At 36.5% G+C, this 18,179-nt stretch overlaps 1 protein-coding gene across 1 annotated transcript in view; it reads left to right on the top strand.

Moving 5' to 3' along the window:
- The window catches only part of RAB10 (RAB10, member RAS oncogene family), a 54,090-nt gene that overhangs the window by 15,266 nt on the left and 20,645 nt on the right, over positions 1 to 18,179 (top strand). The window contains exon 2 of the mRNA XM_027850412.1: positions 11,074 to 11,134. Within this exon, the coding sequence (XP_027706213.1) occupies positions 11,074 to 11,134 (61 nt within the window). The remainder of the gene's footprint in view (positions 1 to 11,073; positions 11,135 to 18,179) is intronic.

Raw genomic sequence — 18,179 nt, 5'->3', positions numbered from 1 at the left:
GGGGGGGGGGTTAGGTGTGGAGAGGTGGGCTAGTATTTATTACTCTTCAATTCTTCACAGTATTTTCCATGTTAGACACCTCAACCAAACAAGGGCCAAATAAGGAACAGAATACCTTTCTCCTTGCTTTGCTGGGTTCAGAGCCACCACCCCATTCCAAATCCACTTTTGATAGCTAGAGAAAAGCTTTTGACATTCTGGGCTTGGGGATATGATTTCTAGTAGTGTGTTCATTTTAACCATTTTCTCTTAGTCCACCATTCCTTTGTGTAGTATAACATGCTTGCTTCTCAAGTCCATAGCCAGTGGTGTGGATATTTCTTCCATTAATGGAGGTCATAACTTATCCATGCCTTCTCATCCTGTACGATCCTTGTCCATGCCCTCAAGGCTCTAGAGGCTTTTCTTTCAAGCCCAAGTGTTGAATTGCTTTCTTTCTATTACCTCTTACTCTTCACATCCTCTCTTTCTCCAGTCACATGTACTTGATGTACTTTATGCCACTCCTTGGTAACCATGAAACTAAATTCCATTTCAACCAAATAATTTGGTTGCTGCATGAAATTAATTTTGTAGGTAGCCCCCACTTTTCACTGTGTATATTCAGGGTAACTGTTGGAATATGAGTTTTCTCCTCCTTTACTTTAAGTAAAGGGGTGTATGATTTCATTGATATAACTAGCCTTTCCACCAGTAAATAAATAATAATAAAAATAATAATAGCTTGCATTTATGTGGTGCCCTAAAGTTTGCCAATATTTCATTTGACTAACGTAACCAATGTGATCTCATTTGATCCTCACAAAAACCCTGGGAGGTGAGTGCTATTATTATCTTCATTTTATATATGGAGAAACTGAAGCAGACAGATCAAAAGGTTCCTGTACAGCTAGAGTCTGAGGCTAGATTTGAACTGAGATTTTCCTGGCTCCAAGTCCAGTGCTTTATCCACTATACCACCAAGCTGCCTCTACACCTTAGATAAGAGTTCTAAACTTTTTTGTGTTATGTGCCTCCTTTGGGAGTTTCATTGAGCCTATGGACTTTCTTTTGGAATAACATTTAGGATTAGGAAGGAAATCAATTATATTGAAATGAGAATAGTTTTTCCCAAAAGTTCATAAACTTCTTGAAATCTATTTGCATATTCCCCAAGTTAAGAACCTGTACCTTAGATAATTCCATGAGATGCTCCTGCTATTAAAAATCCAGTACCCTGGGATTGCACAAACATCTGGCGATGAGCCTCAGATGACATTCTATTTATCTGGCCCATTAGGAAAAGCATTTTGAGCCTGGTAGGACCCTCTGACACTTTTGTTGTGCTGCAATAAACTTTAGGAATTCAGGGGCATCATTTCACACCACTAAAAATTTAGTAAGATTTCAGGGGGAATTTTCTTCCGCATCTTCCTTGCCATCCTGCACTGTTTATTAGATTTGTACAGGTTTGCCTGCATTTATTTTAGCCAGTAGATGGAGCTCTTGCATTGTTGGAAGAAAAGATTTACTGAGCTTCAATGAAACACAAAGTGGTGAAAAGGGAGCACTGAATATGATGAGGTTTTACGGTGCTTAAATCTTTATCTAGATGAAGTCTGATTGGGGCATAAGACAGTGGGACTAATATCACCTCATCATTCCTGATAAAAGAAAAAGAGGAAGAAGAGGGAAACAAAATCATCAAAATGTCATAAATCTGTATTACACTAGAGGACGAGGGACAGAAAAGCCAAAGATAGAAGAACATCACATGGAAGACATTTCTAGTTCCTCAGTGATATGAGCTTCTAACCCATCAATTTTTAAAATAGATTATTAATGATATCTTTTCTTTTTCTATCACTTGGATTTCTGCCATCTCCTTCCCAGAGAACCTCCCTTATGACAAAAATTTGGAGAAAACAAAGGAAAACATAAGGTTAAAAAAAATCCCAGCAAAACTAATTGAAATATTATATTATATCTTACACCCATGGTGCCATGCCTCCTCTGCCCCCACACCTCTCTGCAAAGGAATCGAGGGAGATGTATATCTCTTCTCTGGGTCCAAATCTGTTCTTTTTAATTTCACAATATTCAGTTTTTCTTTTGTGGTGATTTTTTTCATTTGCATTGTTATAATTGTGTATATTATTTTCCTGGTTCTTCTCACTTCATTTTTGCAGTTCATATTTAGTGTAGTTTGTTTAGCAGTTTCCTAAATGATGGGCCTCTACTTTGTTTCTAGTTTGCTACCACAAAAAAATGCATCTATAAATAGTTTAATGTATATGGAGCCTTTCTTTTTGTCAATACCCTCCTATAAATACATACCTAGGAACATCTAGACCAGAGGGTAAGTACTTTTTAGCCACTATTTGCATAATTCCAAATTGCTTTCCAGGTTTGTGGTACTAATTTATAGCTCCATTAATAATGCATTAGCATGCCTATCTTTGCACAACATTCCCTATTCCCTCTGTTGTCACCTTTGCCAGTTTTCTGAGGTAAAAATTCAGAATTATGTTGATTTTCCATTTCTTTTATGTTAGTAATTTGGAATATTTTTTCATATGGTTTATAGTTTGAAATTCTTTTGAGAAATGCCTGTTCATATCCTTTGACCACTTTTCTTATTGAGGAATGTTTTTTAGTCTTAGATACTTCTTTAGTCATCTTATATCTTGGACACAAAGATAATCAAAATTATCTATTTTATCTTTTGTAATTGCCTCACTGCTGTCCCTTGTTTAGTTAAGAGTTATCTATCCATAGCTGTTACAAAGGCATCTGACTTTCTAATTTTTTTAGGTTATGATTTGTGATATTCAGGTCACATACACATTTTTAATACAGTATGGATTATGGTAAGATGTAAGAATATAAGATGTTGGTTTAAACCTAGTATCTGCCAGACTGTTTTCCAGTTTTCTCAGCAAGTCTTATCAAGTAAGGAGTTATGACCTAGGTAATTTATGTTTTAGGGTTTATCATACACTAGGCTATTTAGTTTATTAGTCTCTTTTGCCTATTCTGTTACATTGATAAATTTTTGTATTTCTAACCAATACCAAATAGTTTTTAATGATTGTTACTTTATAATATAATTTGGAGTCTGTAGTGCTAGTGCCCCTTCATGCCTATCTTTTTTCATCATTTCTTTTATATCTCCAAATGAATTTTGTTACTATTTTATCTAACTCTTTATTTGGTTTAGTGCTAAATATGTAAGCGCTTTGATAGATTATATTGACATGACCTAACCATGAGCATTATCCTGACCAGTTTAAGTTCTTTATTTCTTAAAGTAACACTGTAATTGAATCTACCCAAATATTAAATGTGTTTTGGTAGATCGCTTGTCATTTATTTTATGAGTTTTGTACTTATTTGAATGGTATTACCCTTTCCATTATTGTCTCAGATTTTATTGTTATATAGGAGTACTATTGGATTTTGCAGGCTTACTTTATAGCATGCAATTTTGATGAATTTATTGTTTCTTGCTAGTTCTCTCTTTTTTAATTAAAAGCATCGTGTCATCAGCTATTAGGGATAGTTTGTCCCTTTGGCTGTCTTTACAACTTTAATTTCTTTCTATTTTCTTAACACTATTGTTGGTATTTCTAGGACCATTAAATAATAGTGAGAAGAGGGCAGCTTTGTTTACTCTTGTTTTTATTGGGAACACTTCTAGCGTTTCCATTGCATATATAATGCTTACTTTTGATTTTTAGATATTTTTTATGATATATAAAAGACATCTCCCTATGCTTATACTTTGTAGAGGTTTAGTAGCTTTGCGTCATCTGTAAATTAGAACATGTAGTTATTAAGTTAAAGAACAAATTAATAAAATAATAATAATGTAAATTATTTGACTTGCTTTTCGAGTAATTATTTGTAGTCATTAAAATATTTTTGTTAGCTGGAAAAGAAATGTTGCATATATTACCTAATGAGAGACTGTCTGGATACTTGTACCAATTCATCCACTGGGTTGTTAGGTGAACTCATGCAAGTCACTTTCGTCCTAGTCCTTAGGAGGCTGTGAATACAAAACCTGAACTAACATCTTGGCTCTGCTATTACATACTTGTATCATCTTGGGGGCAAATCATTTAACTTCTGGGCTTGATTTCCTTATCTTTAAAATAAAGAGATTGAACTTAGATGACTTCTGCTTATCCTTCTTCCATATCAAAATTTATGATTCTATGAACCTTTAAGATCCCTTCTAGTGCTCAAATTCCATGGGTTTGTGGACTGTTAACTCTAGCAAAAATGTTTGTAACGGACTTTTTTTGTGTTTGTGAGTGGCTTTTTTTTCCTTCTTACTGTGAAAAAATTTTAGCCTCTTACCTCAGGGTCTGTTGCTTGAGACTAAAAGGACTTCCAAGAAAATCAGATGAAGCAGTCAATGCTGAAACCAGTAGGTCCTTTGATATGTTTAAGGGAAGTCTCATTACCTTAATTGGAGACTCACAAGGAAAAGAGTACAAGTACAACACAGTGAGCCTCTCACACTGGTACCAAGATTGACACTTTTGTAAGGGTTCTGGGAAAAAATGAGGAGGAAATATATAACCAGAGATGGTTATCTGGCAGCCTCTGACAGAGAGTGGTCTTTTGGCAGTGAGTGAATGTAATTATTTATCAAACTCTTGATTATATGCCAAACACTGTGGTAATTGTTGAGGATACTAATACAAAAGCCCTCAAGGAGCTTACGTTGTAATGAAGGAGGTAACACATAAGGGAGTGGTCTGTACGGAGATGCTTTCAGGACTTGGCATGTGGTCACATCACAGTCACACTGGGGTTTTAAGGTCCATGCTTCAGGGAAGCTCAGAAAACTTTGGGGTCAGGTCTCTAGAAGTCATGGCAGCCCTATTATTAGGGTAAGGGTAAAAAGGAAGAATGTACTAAGTAGGAGAGAGCATGGCTAGGTAATTTGTTGGATAGAGGAAAGTGAGGTGGAGGGAAATAAGTTTTCCAGACTGTAACAAATCTTTACACAGTATCCACTACTTTTTATTCTCACCTCATCTTTCCAATTTTTTTTCCCCAGTAGTATTTTTAGCCTTCTCTGGAAAAGGGGGACAACTGTCATGTAAGATGTATGGTCAAAGGATGTGGAGAAGCAGTTTTCAAAGGGAAAAATCTGAACAAACAGGAAGCAGTGTTCCAAATCAGGAATAACTAGAGAAATGCGAAATAAAGCAGCTCTAAGGTTCTATCTCTCACCCATCAGATTGGCAAAGATAACCAAAAACAGATAATGGCAAATGAGGGAGGGGCCATGAGAAAACAAGCACACCAGTGCACTGATGGTGTAACTGGTCTAGCTGTTCTTGAAAGCAATTTGCAACTGTTCCCCAATACGTGAAAAGGACATGAAAAACAGGAAGAGAATCCATATGTACAAAATTATTTATAGCAATTTTTGCTGAAGAGGCAAAGAACTGGAAACTCAGGTGGGATCAACTTCTATTGGAGAATAACTAATTATGATTTATGATTGTAATGGAATGCTATTGCCAAGTAAGAAATGAAGCTTCAGATAAACTTGAAAAAAAACAAAACAAAACCAGTGTGAGCTGATGTAGAGTAAAATTAGTAGATTCAGGAAAACAATTGATATAATAACAGCATTTTTAAAAAAAAAACTGAAAGATTTGAGAACTTTGAGCAATGCACAGCTCAGTTACAATTTCAAAAGACACAGTTTAGAAGAGGTCATGCATTTAAGATACCAAAAAAAGGACATGCATTTTCAGACTCTGCCAACATGGGAATTTATTTTGCTTGACAATACATATTTGTTACATTTTTTCCTCCAGTGAGGAAGTAGGAAGATAAAGATGTGGATCGGGTGCCAAAAAGAAAAAGAGGGTTGTTGAGGCACCTTAAAAATCAGAGAGAGAGTCAGGCAGAGCCAAGATGGTGGAGTAAAAGCAGTGACTTGCTTGAGCTCTCCCCCAAACCCCTCTAAAAACCTGTAAAAAATGACTCTAAACAAATTCTAAAGCAGCAGAACCCACAAAAAGACAGAATGAAACAAATTTCTAGCCCTAGACAACCTGGATGGTTGATCAGAAAGGTATACTGCACCGGGTGGGTAGAGGAACACAGTTCGGCTTGGGCCCACAGGCAAAACAGGCCTCAGCGAACCTGGAGCAGATCTCAGAGGACTGAATCAAGGGCAGCTGCGGTGGTTTCCAGACTTCTCAACCCATTAACGCCAAAGACAACTTTAGAAGGTCAGTAGGAAAAGTCTGTGACTGTGGTGAGAGAGAAACTCGGTCCCAACCCTGGTTCCCGAGTGCAACCCTAGGGTGGCAGCTGCTTCTGGAGCTTCCAGCCCAGAGACCGAGGGGGAATCAAGTGGCTGATGAGAGAGGGATTGTAGGGATCTCTTTGCTGGTGCTGAGACAAGAATCTCTTGCTTTGCCCATGCTTGGATCTGGGTTGCAGTTCTGGGTGGCAGTCCTGGGGTGAGGAGGAGTTCTGGTGTGGTGGAGCTTGTAGTGGTGGTGGAGAGGAAATTCTCCTCATAGTTCAAAGGCAGAAAAGAGTGCTTGTGGTCACTCATAGAACAGATCACAGGCCAGGAAAGGAGTAAACACCTTGCCTCTTAGCATACCACCTTGGAAGAACTAAAAATTTACTGGTCCATAGAAGTATCTCTGAAAACAGCTGCACAAAATCCTTGAAACTTGGGACAGTACATTCTCCACACTGGAAGCAGAACCCTATATTAACAAAGAGTTTATAACTCAAGTAATTGGCTGGGATCATGAGCAAACAAAGGTGCAAAAAAAGTCAGACCATAGAATCTTTCTTTGGTGACAAAAAAGATCAAAACATACACCCAGAAGAAGACAACAAAGTCAAAGCTCCTACATCCAAAGCCTCCATGAAAAATATGATTTGATCCCAGGCCGTGGAAGAGCTCAAAAAGAATTTTGAGAAGCAGGTAAGAGAAGTAGAGGAAAAACTGGGAAGAGAAATGAGAGTGATGCAAGAAAATCATGAAAAACAAATCAACAGCTTGCTAAAGGAGACCCAAAAAAAACCTGAAGAAAATAACACCTTAAAAAATAGCCTAACCCAAATGGCAAAAGAGGTCCAAAAAGCCAATGAGGAGAATGCCTTAAAAAGCAAAATTGGCCAAATGGAAAAGGAAGTCCAAAAGATTACTGAAGAAAATACTTCCTTAAAAATTAAAATGAAGCAATTGGAAGCTAGTGACTTTATGAGAAATCAAGACATTGTAAAACAAAACCAAAAGAATGAAAAATTAGAAAACAGTGTGAAATATCTCATTGGAAAAATAACTGACCTGGAAAATAGATCCAGGAGAGATAATTTAAAAATTATCGGACTAGGGCAGCTAGGTGGCGCAGTGGATAAAAGCTCTGGCCTTGAAGTCAAGAGGACCTGAGTTCAAATCCAGCCTCAGACACTTAACACTTACTAGCTGTGTGACCCTGGACAAGTCACTTAACCCCAACTGCCTTACCGAAAAGCAAAAAAAAAAAAAAAAAAAAAAGGACTATTTGAAAGTCATGATAAAAAAAAAAAGAGCCTAGGCATCATCTTTAAAGAAATTATCAAGGAAAACTGCCCTAATATTTTAGAACCAGAGGACAAAATAGAAATTGAAAGAATCCACCAATCACCTCCTGAAAGAGATCCCCAAAGGAAAACTCCTAGGAATATTGTAGCCAAATTCCAGAGTTCCCAGGTCAAGGAGACAATATTGCAAGCAGCCAGAAAGAAACAATTCAAGTATCGTGGAAACACAATCAGGATAACATGAGATTTAGCAGCTTCTACATTAAGGGACTGGAGGGCTTGGAATAGAATATTCTGGAGGGTAAAACTGAGTATAATCCTTCAGGGGAAAAAATGGACATTCAGTGAAATAGAGCATTCTTGACCAGAGCTGAATAGAAAATTTGACTTTCAAATACAAGACCCAAATGAAACATGAAGAGGTAAACAGGAAAGAGAAATCATAAGAGACTTATTAAGGTTGAACTGTTTACATTCCTGCATGGAAAGATGTTGTTTGTAACTCATGAGACTTTTGTCAATATTGGGGTGGTTGGAGGGAAAAAATTATATGTGTGTATGTATATTTATGTAGATAGATAAATAGAGGGCACAGGGATTATACTGGGAGGAGAAAGGGAGAGGTAGAATGGGGTATATTATCTCACATAAAACAGACAAGAAAAGGCTTTTACAGTGGAGGGGGAAACAAGGGAAGATGAGAGGGAATGAGTGAATCTTATTCTCATCGGATTTGGCTTCAGGAGGGAATAACATACACATTCAATTGGGTATGGAAATCTATCTTACCCTACAGGAAAATAGGAGGGGAAGGGGACAAGAGAGCAGGGGATTGATAGAGGGGAGGGCAGATTGGGGGGGGTAATCGGAAGCAAACAAGAGGGACAGGGTCTAAAGAGAGAATACAATAAATGGGAGGGTGGCGGGATAGGATGAAGGGAAGTATACTTAGTTTTTTACAACATAAAAAAAAGAAAGAGCTACTCTGACTTGATGAATTAGATATTCTTTTAAATAAAATAAAACTTAAAATATTCTCTTATTTGATCCTCACAAGAACCCTGGAGGATATGTGCTATTATTATCCTAATTTTTTTTAACAAATGGGGAAATTGAGGCAAATAGAGGTTAACTGACTCATTGCATTTGTATCCCCAACACCTAACATGGTGCCTGAAATATAGCAGGTGTTTAGGAAGTACTTGTTGATTGATTGATGATGTGAAAATCATGATAACACTGCTTAAACTATGTGCATCAAGAAGCCATATTAATATGAGTAATTATACTAATGCTTCTGGTGGAGAAATCACTTTAGCTTTCTAAGCCTCAGTTTCCTCATTTGTAACATGGGGTTATTGCACCTGTAGTACTTAGGTCAGTGTGTTGTTGGGAGAATGAAATGAGACTATGCATGTGTTTTGCAAAGTGCTAAAGTTTTATAAAAATTAAAGTACTATATGAATGAATAATTCAGTCATTGAGAATTTATTAAATACCTGTTATGTGACAGAGTGGCTAGATTGGTAGAGTTGCAACTCAGGAAGACATGAGTTCAAATCCTGTCTCTGATGTTTACTAGCTATGTCACACTAGGCCAGTGATGTAAACTCTTTTTCAGCCTCAGTTTCCTCATCTGTCAAATGGGAATAGTAATGGCAGCTAGCTCACAATGTTGTTGTGAGGATCAAATGAGATAATGTATAAATAATTTTGCACAACTTAAATTGCTATATAAATATTTATTATAATTGTTATAAAAAATTACTTGTAAGACCTGTCATGAATACTAGAATCCCTGCTTCTAAGAATAGCTGGAGCTCATGTGGTGATTGACCATTGCTTCTCAATATTATCTCTAGAAGCCTCTGTTACTTCCCTTGTGGTCTCACCACATGAGATTTTCTGGGCAATTACTACAATTAAATCTGGAATTGTGCACGCTACTATATGGACATTTTTAAACAGGGCTTTCCCAAACTTTTCTCTCTTCTGTCATGGGTGTGTGTGTGTGTGTGTGTGTGTGTGTGTGTGTGTGTGTGTGTGTGAGAGAGAGAGAGAGAGAGGGAGCGAAAGCTAGCTATCTTTCATGAAACAGTATGGGTTCATCTTTTCAATTTATATTCCAGAGCCCAATAAGATTGATGTCCATAATTCCACAACACCCAATATATGGTTTAAAAATACTACAATTCTATAATTCCATTGAGTTAAGCTTAAATTAAAATATTTATGGAGAAGAAGCTTAAAATATTAAGATAAAGATAAACATTTAATTGCTTTTCTCTTGTGCCTTAGATACTGGCAGATATTTAACCCTGAAGTTTAGTCCCACCTCTCTTTACCCAAGAATGCTACCTCCACCTTGACTTTCAGTTAGTGAATGAAATATCAATTATCAATTATATGAATATTTGAAAAAAATCAACTTTTCATTATGTTCTTTCTCCATTCTTTTTTTTTTCTTCACAGTCAACTGGAGAGGTACACAGATACATAAATGTTGTATATATACACGTATACATGTCTATATATATATACAGAGAGAGAGAGAGAACAAACTATTTATGCATCTATCTATAAATTGTTAACCACAAAGAGGTGAATGGCTCTTTCTCTGAATACTAAATTGAACGGGATATAGGAAAGACAGTGATATCAGAGGGGAGAATACTGGACTTGGAAGTCAGGAAATCAGTTTCCATTCTCTGGCTTTTATTGGGTGCATGTCCATGTTAAAGTCGTTTAAGTTCTCTGAACCTCAAATTCCTCCATTGAAAATATGTACTATTCTACTTGTACTACTTTTCTCACCTAGGTGTTGGGAGGAAAGTATTTTGTAAAATAAAAATAACTCATATTTATATGATACTTTGCAGAGTTATGTAGTAGAAAAGCCTTGTAAGAGAGGAGTTGAAGTGACATAGTGGATTCCTTTGTTTGTATGTTTATTTCCAAATAATGTTTTGATGCCAATAAAATATTTTGTTAACTTTCTGTGTTTTAAGGAGAAAAACTATTTCAATGCTTTAATTAACATTTAGCCATCATTTCAAGGCAATGCAATATTTTAATAAAATATATGGGAGCCTGTTTTTAATTAAAAAAAAAAAGGCAGAGAAACATGAAGACTAGACAGGAACACAGACAAGCAGGACAGCTTTGAAAGTTATAAGTTGAACATATATGCTTGATAAGAAAAGCCGGTTGCACATAATAGACACCTTATAGTTACATGTACAGTCTACTTTTTCTGTTCTGTGCATATAGAAATGTCCATTTTAAGTTCAGACTTTTAAAAAAGTGAATAGCTATCCTCTGTCATTAAATCTTATTTGAGATAAACCGTCTTCTAATTTTAGCCTTATTGTTACTTATTAAAAATTGGGTGTATTTTCTCAGCTACAATTCTGTAGGCAGAAACTAAAAAAAAAAAATTGTATCCAAATTTAATTGTAGTTACACATTATGAAATCATTATTAAAAGTGTCCTTGTTTTCTCTGTTGTAGGAATTGACTTTAAGATCAAAACAGTTGAATTACAAGGAAAAAAGATCAAGCTACAAATTTGGTAAGTGATGCTAATATTTTTTTCCCCTGTGAATATTAATGATAGATCTATATTTGAAAAGAGTTGGTAGTGAAAATGCTACTTCATATGTAGATACCATCAGTTTTGGTGAATTATTGACCCCAATGTGAGTGATAGTTTGTGATGGTTTTCAAAGAATAGAATTAATGTATCTTCTATATATAAAATGACAAGGGAATCTTTTACAGGAAACTATAAATCAACTGATTATTAGAAATAAATATTAATGTGACTTTTTTTGGAAGCATATTTTATCCCTGTGTTTTTAGCTTTATTAAAAGGTGATCACTCATAAAAGAAAACTTGGTCCTTCTCTGTAGTCTTCTTAATGATTAAACAAAATTCAATCTTTCTATTTATCACAGAAGGAATAAAAAATACACTTATATACTATAAAGAAGATTATTGGGAAAAAATCAGCAAGCTGTCCATAGATGTTACACAATTATCCTCTTCTTACTTTTCTCCAGATATTAACTTTATATTATTTAACATGCAAAAGAAAGTTCACACTTAAGAGCTTACATCTCCAATTATCCTATATCACAAATTACTGAAGGGATGCCTTTACATTACTGATCAATTTTATCCATTCTTGGTTTTTCCCTTTTGATAAAATCTCTTTAAAATAATAATAATAATAATAATAATATAATTATTATAATAATATCATGATTTGTATAATTGGTAAACCCAGGTTTTCAACATATCAACATTTTATGTTAGCTTTTCAGTCCACTTTCTAATTTCTTAAAGTTGAGACAGGTGTCTGTTTTTAGCTCAAATTTGCATTCCCCAATAGACAAATAAGTTTAACGGAAAAAATTTCTGAAATTGTCAAGAGATTAGATAGTATTTCATTCCTTGAAGCTCGAAGCGGAAGTAAATAGTGCTCATACCCTGGCACAGAAAGTAATTATCTCCAGTTTGGCACTGTATTTTAAGAAAGATAACTACAAACTCAGATTTTTTTTGTTGTTGTTTTATACAATTCCATGTTTAAAAGAGAGAGAGAACAGTTGTTATCTGTCAACCTTAGACAAAGTAGTTTTTCCATTATCTTGTGTATTGCAAAGAAATATTTGTTGTATAGTAATACAGCAAAACCTCAATATGGATTAACTGGCAAGAGAAAAATAGCTAGAATTTATGAAAAATCCAAATTAGAGAATGTATATATGTGTGTGTATTTTAAATGCAGTTTTATTGCTTAACCCTTTTGCCCCTTCTGCCTGCTCATCCGTTTCTCTCCTTTTGCTGTCATATTTGTTGAACACAGCTCCCATTTTCTCAGTCACTTGCATCTAGAATCTGGATTCTATCCTAGCCATTTTTCTGAAAGTACATTTTTAAATGACTTTGTTGTTTACCCTCTTGCCAAATCCAGTGACTTCTTTAAGGCTTCTCCATTCTTGACCATCTCTTTAAAATTCTGTTTGTGAGTAATAATTGTTTTACTTTTTGTGTTTGTATCCTCAGTGCCTAACACATAGTAGGCACTTAAGTCAAATAAGCAACAGTTATTTATTATTAGGTAGTATATTTACCTTATTTTGCTTCCACCTTACTGTTTCTTCTCACTTAACATGTTTAGCCTCTTTATTCTTCTCCTTAGTACTTTATATTGCTCATCATGCCCCAGAGCTCAGTAAAATATTTTCACTAACTAGTCCTTTGATTAACTCAAAGCCCTTTGAGGCTCTCTTTTTGATGTTCTTTTCTGAAATAAGCTCATATTGTGGCTTCAGTGTTACGTGTACAAGTTGGTGGGGGAAATGTCTCATACACTGGTGTGTTGGTAAATGTTTGACAGCCGGCTCTATTGGGAGAGGAGGTTTATACATGACATACTTTTAAGTTTAATCAGCATTATTAACATTTTTCCCCATCAACACTGAAAATATGACAGTAAGCTCTCGATAGGCTCCAGCATACCCCTGTTTATGATTTTTAAATCTTCTGTGTTATTTGTCTTTGCCTTTCTCACCCATATCCAAATCATATACATCTAGCTGCTTCTTAAGATAGTTCAACTTGGAAATACCATCACATCATAGCATGTCTCATTCTACTTCCCCTTTCCCAACTTTTCCATTTCTTTTTAGTGACACCAACATTTTTTTCAGTTAGCCAAATGTGAAAGCTCGTTCATCGTTGTCTTTTCTCCTTCCTTCATAACATCTGGTCGTTTTTCTTACTAGAATGTAAGCTCTTTGCCTTATGTTCAGCACTTAATACAGTGCCTGGGACATGCTTAACAATGTTTAATAAATATTTGATTGATTTCTGACTCTAAGAGAGGCTGACTGTCTCAACACTAAATCATGCTGCCTCTCATGAAAGCTTGTATAAACTTAGGTTGTGAACTCCTTGGGTCTGGGGACTGACTGTTATTTGTGTTCTTTGTTTTTGTTTTTTTGGTATATTCGCAGTGTTTCAGAGTGTGCCTGGCATGTAGTAGGTGCTTATTAAATGCTTATTGACTGACTGATACAAGCTTTGAATAATTCAAGGACTGTCAGTCTGAGAAAGAAAGCATGATCCATAATGATAAATATAAATCTGGTACAAGGAGATGAAAGGCTTTGCCTATATGGATCTAGCTTTAGATGCTAATTCTCTAATTTATAGCTTTATCTAATTGACTGACTCATTTCCTAATGCTTTAAACCTGCCCAGTTTTCTCCCATCCTTGAACAAAAACCTTCACTCAGTCCTCCCATCATCCAATCAGATTTACCATGCTATATCTTTCCTCTTTCACTAACAAAGCCTTGTTGTCTGTGGTGTCACCTCCCACTTATTTCTCAAGATCTTGTATTCTATCTTCCAGCAACTCTTCAAAGTCATCAGTGATAGCAATCGCTTTGTTACTAAACCAAATGATCTTTCTTTAGACCTGTTCTCATCTTTCTTGATCTATATGACACATTTTATATTGTCAATCATCTTCCCTTCCTGGATATCCTCTTTTACTTTGACGATAATTGCTTTTTTTTCTGTTTTTCTAATTTATCTGACTGTTCCTTGCTCAGTTTCCTTTGTAGGATTGTCATCTCTACCCTTCCCTATTGTGTGTCTATATCCCATGGCTCTGTCCTCGTTCTCTCTTCTTTCTTTCATCTCATTTCATCAGCTTCCATGGATTCAATTCTCTTCTCACTGAAGTTGCTTTACACATTTACAAATCCAGCCCTTGTTTCTCTATTCAACTCCATTTTTTTTCTCTCCAGTTGCCTGCTAGACATCTCCCCTTGGATGTTAGGTGTTTCAAACTAAACATGTCCAGAAAAGCTTTATCTTTGCCCTTAAACCCACCCCTCCTCCTAATTTCCCTGTTTCCCTTGAAGGCACCAACATTTTTCTAGTCATCCATTCTTACAACCTAATGTTGTTCTCAAGTCTTTACTCTTACCCTATGTATCTAATCATTTGTTGATTCTGCCTTTTACCTTTTCTCTACTTATACCACAACCAAAATATTCCAAGTCCTCTTTACCTCTTGTCTGGACTATTGCAGAAGCCTCCTGAGTAGTCCGCTGGTACTGTAACCTCTCCAGTTCAATCTCTGTACAGCTACTAAATTAATATTCCTAAAGGACAAATATGAACATGTCACTTCTCAGCTCTCAGGAAGCTTTAATGGTTCCCTGTTGCTTTCAGAATAAAATACAGACTCCTCAATGACATTTAAAGTCCTTCATGATCTGATTCCTTTACTTTTTAGGCTGATTATACATTGTCTTCCTTCATGAAGTCTGTTGTAACACGTTCCAACCCTCTCTTCCCTCTTCCACTTCAATGCCTCACTCCAGTAATCGTTAACTTAGAAATTATTTTTATCCTAGTCAATGAATGGTTCCTAGTATTTTTCAGTATTAAGACCTCTTTTTAATATCAAGCAATTCACAGACTCATCACCTTATCCTCTCCCTCTCCCTCCGACCTCCAAAACACACAAAGTAGTAGTTAAAGTGGTGCTATCTTTGGAAAAGGTGACCTGGGTCCCAGTCTTTGCATTGTCATTTACCTTCAGAACCTAGGGCAAGTTACAGTCATACTATGTATACTGTGATTATACCATTAGTGTCCATTGATTTGAGAAAACATGTATGCTTCCACTTCTAAATCTTGATCACCTGATCCTTCCATAGTGTCCTAATACCTTACTATAGTTTAATGTATATCTCCTTTTAAAGGACCTCAAAATCTAGGAGTAAACAACTGAGAACTTGGCCCACCACTGCCACCTCTCCCTCAGGAGGAAAGTCTTAGCAAAAGGAAAGTCTGTGTTGTATTATAAAAATTAAAAACAAGAAAAATCCCCTATTCATTGAAGCATTGGAGATAAAATACACATTATTGACATAAAACAATGTGTATTTTGTTAGAGCCAAATAAATATTGAAAGGACGTGCTTAGCTTCTTTATGAATTTTAGGACATGACTTGTTCCTTTTATGAATTATTTGCCAAATTTCATCTGTAAATTTCAACAAATTTCAGCACTAATTTTATTGTGTCACCATTTTTAGCTATTGTGTCTTAAACTGTACTTGATCAGTGATTACTGTTAACTTGTCCAATCTGTATTTTAACTGATTATTAGATTGCTGTGTTTTTATAAGAATTGTTGATAACCATTTAATGCAAGAACGGATATTCTTTTTCTAATGAGAGCCCTCTAATCCACAAGGGAAAATTTTTAAATAAAGTCTGGACACAAGCACAAAACAATGTATTGTTTGGTTTTTTGTTTTTAAGAGAGCAAGATAGGGAATGTCCAATGCACCTTTTAAAATTATGTGTAGAACTTTTGGTCAATATGGTGACATAAAAGGGCCTGGAGCAGTTCAGCTCTCTCTTGAACACCCAACAAAGAACTGAAAAGGCATCAGATGGAATAGCATTCAAGAAGATCATGATCCAGGACTGCAAAGAAGACAGGAAGAACCTGCAGGCTCTCAGGGGAAGGAGATGGCCGTAGTCATCAGCCAACATGACCTCTTGTAAACTCTGTATGAAATAGGTGGGGAACAGGATCAGCCCTTAGTAGGTCACTGCATAGGGAGGCAGAAATCAAGGCCAAGTGATGGCAGTCCTCCAGTGCTCCTCCCAGTTCGGTAATCAGATGCAGGAACTAGAGAGACTTCAATGAGGCTTGAGACCAATTGGGGCCTGTCAGGGCCACAGCAGGTCACAGAATTAACTTCAGTTCGAGGATTGTGCAAGGAGAGTCCAAAGATAGGCTAAAACCAATACCCACATTGGGACAACAGGCAAAAGAAACCTATGACTTTACCAGAGGGTGTGGCCTATTCCTGGTCCTACTATCCAAAATAGCAATGGCATCCAGACCACAGAGGGCATGGATGGAGCCAAATAGGACCAGCTCATTCAAGATTGATTGACCAGAGGCTGGAGTGTTCTTTATTGCCACCTGCTGCTGAAAAGAAATAAAATATTTCTCTCTATATACTGTGTCTCAACCACCCCTGTATCCTCACCCCCCCAGTAAATTCCACTGGCTTTCTTTTACTTCTAGGATGTGGCCCCTTCCTACCTGATTTTTGCCTTCATGTACTCTGACATCCACAACATCGGCCTAGCTTTTCTCCCTCATAGCGTTCTGTCACGTGCCGTTTCACTGGCTTTCCCCCATACCTGGAATGATCTTCCTGCTCACCTCTGCATCCTTACTTCCCTGGTTTCCTTCAGTATTCTACCCAAATCCCAACTTCTGTAGGAGGACTTTTCCAGCCCATCTACCACGCCTCCAACCTCCCCACCAAACTAATGACAAATCATTTTCCAATTCCATTTATGTTGTATATGTAATTTTTTACATGTTGTACATCTACCCACCCCCCCGTAAAGTACTGTGTATGAAAGCCACTTGGCCAGAGACTAAAGGTTGAGTTCAGTTTTGAGAGGGCAGAGATGCCGATTTCTCTCTCTCTCTCTCTCTCTCTCTCTCTCTCTATCTCACTGTGATCTTCCCACTCTGCCCCCCCTTTCTCCAATTGAGAACACAAGGAAAATAAAGCGCATTAAAGATACATATGGTCAGTCAAAACCAATTTTCACAGTGGTTGTGTCCAAAAAGTTTTTGTTGCATTCTGAGTCCTTCACCTCTCAGAGGGTGGTACATGTTTTGTCATTAGTACTTTGGGATCCTGGTTGGTCATTGTACTGATAAAAGTCCAGCACAGTAGTATTCCATCACATTTATATATACCATAACCTGTTCTTCTGTTCTCCAACTCATGGGCACTCCCTCAGATTCCCATTCTTTGTCATCTCAAAACCAGTTATAAATACTTTTGTGTATTCTCACACTTTGTTTTGCTTAGGATTCATCCATTCCTTATTCTGTTCTTCCTTTAATACCACTCCTACTTTCCCTCCTGTTTTTCTGTTGAGAGAGAGAGTGAGAGTGTGCGTGTGTGTCTGTGTCTGTGTTTTTGTGTAGTCTTCTTTCTTTTGACTAATTCAGATGAGACTGAGATTCAAGTTTCAGCTGCTTCCTCCTTCCTCCCACCTTCTCCTCCTTTTTGTTTGTAAAAATATCAACTTGTACACTTAGATTAAGTGAGATAAGTTTCCCTAACCTTCCTTTTTCTCTGTCTTCCCCCTCACCCATTGTATTCCCCAATCTCTTTGCAATCTTAACAGAACCACTCCCAGGCCCTGTCTAAATTGGACTCCCTCTATGATCCATGATGATGATCTCCCCATATTTGAATGTAAGCAGTTTATCCTTTTATAAGATTTTGATTTCCAGTTCTTTTCTCCCTCCCCAAGATGGCAAGCAATCTGTTATAGGTTATACACGTATAATCATATTAGACAAGTTTCCACAGTAGTCATGTTGTGAAAGAAGAATCAGAACAGAAGGGAAAAACCATGAGAAAGAAAAAAACAAAAAAACTGAAAATAGTATGCCTTGATCTACATTCAGATTCCATAGTCTTCCTCTGGATGTGGATAGCATTTTCTATCATGAGGCCTTTGGAGATGTCTTA

Source organism: Vombatus ursinus, unplaced genomic scaffold (genome assembly GCF_900497805.2).
Source record: "Vombatus ursinus unplaced genomic scaffold, bare-nosed wombat genome assembly UNPS02009062.1, whole genome shotgun sequence".
NCBI lineage: Eukaryota > Metazoa > Chordata > Mammalia > Diprotodontia > Vombatidae > Vombatus > Vombatus ursinus.
The sequence above is the reverse complement of the archived record's forward strand: the minus strand, read 5'-3'. Positions and strand labels throughout refer to the sequence as shown.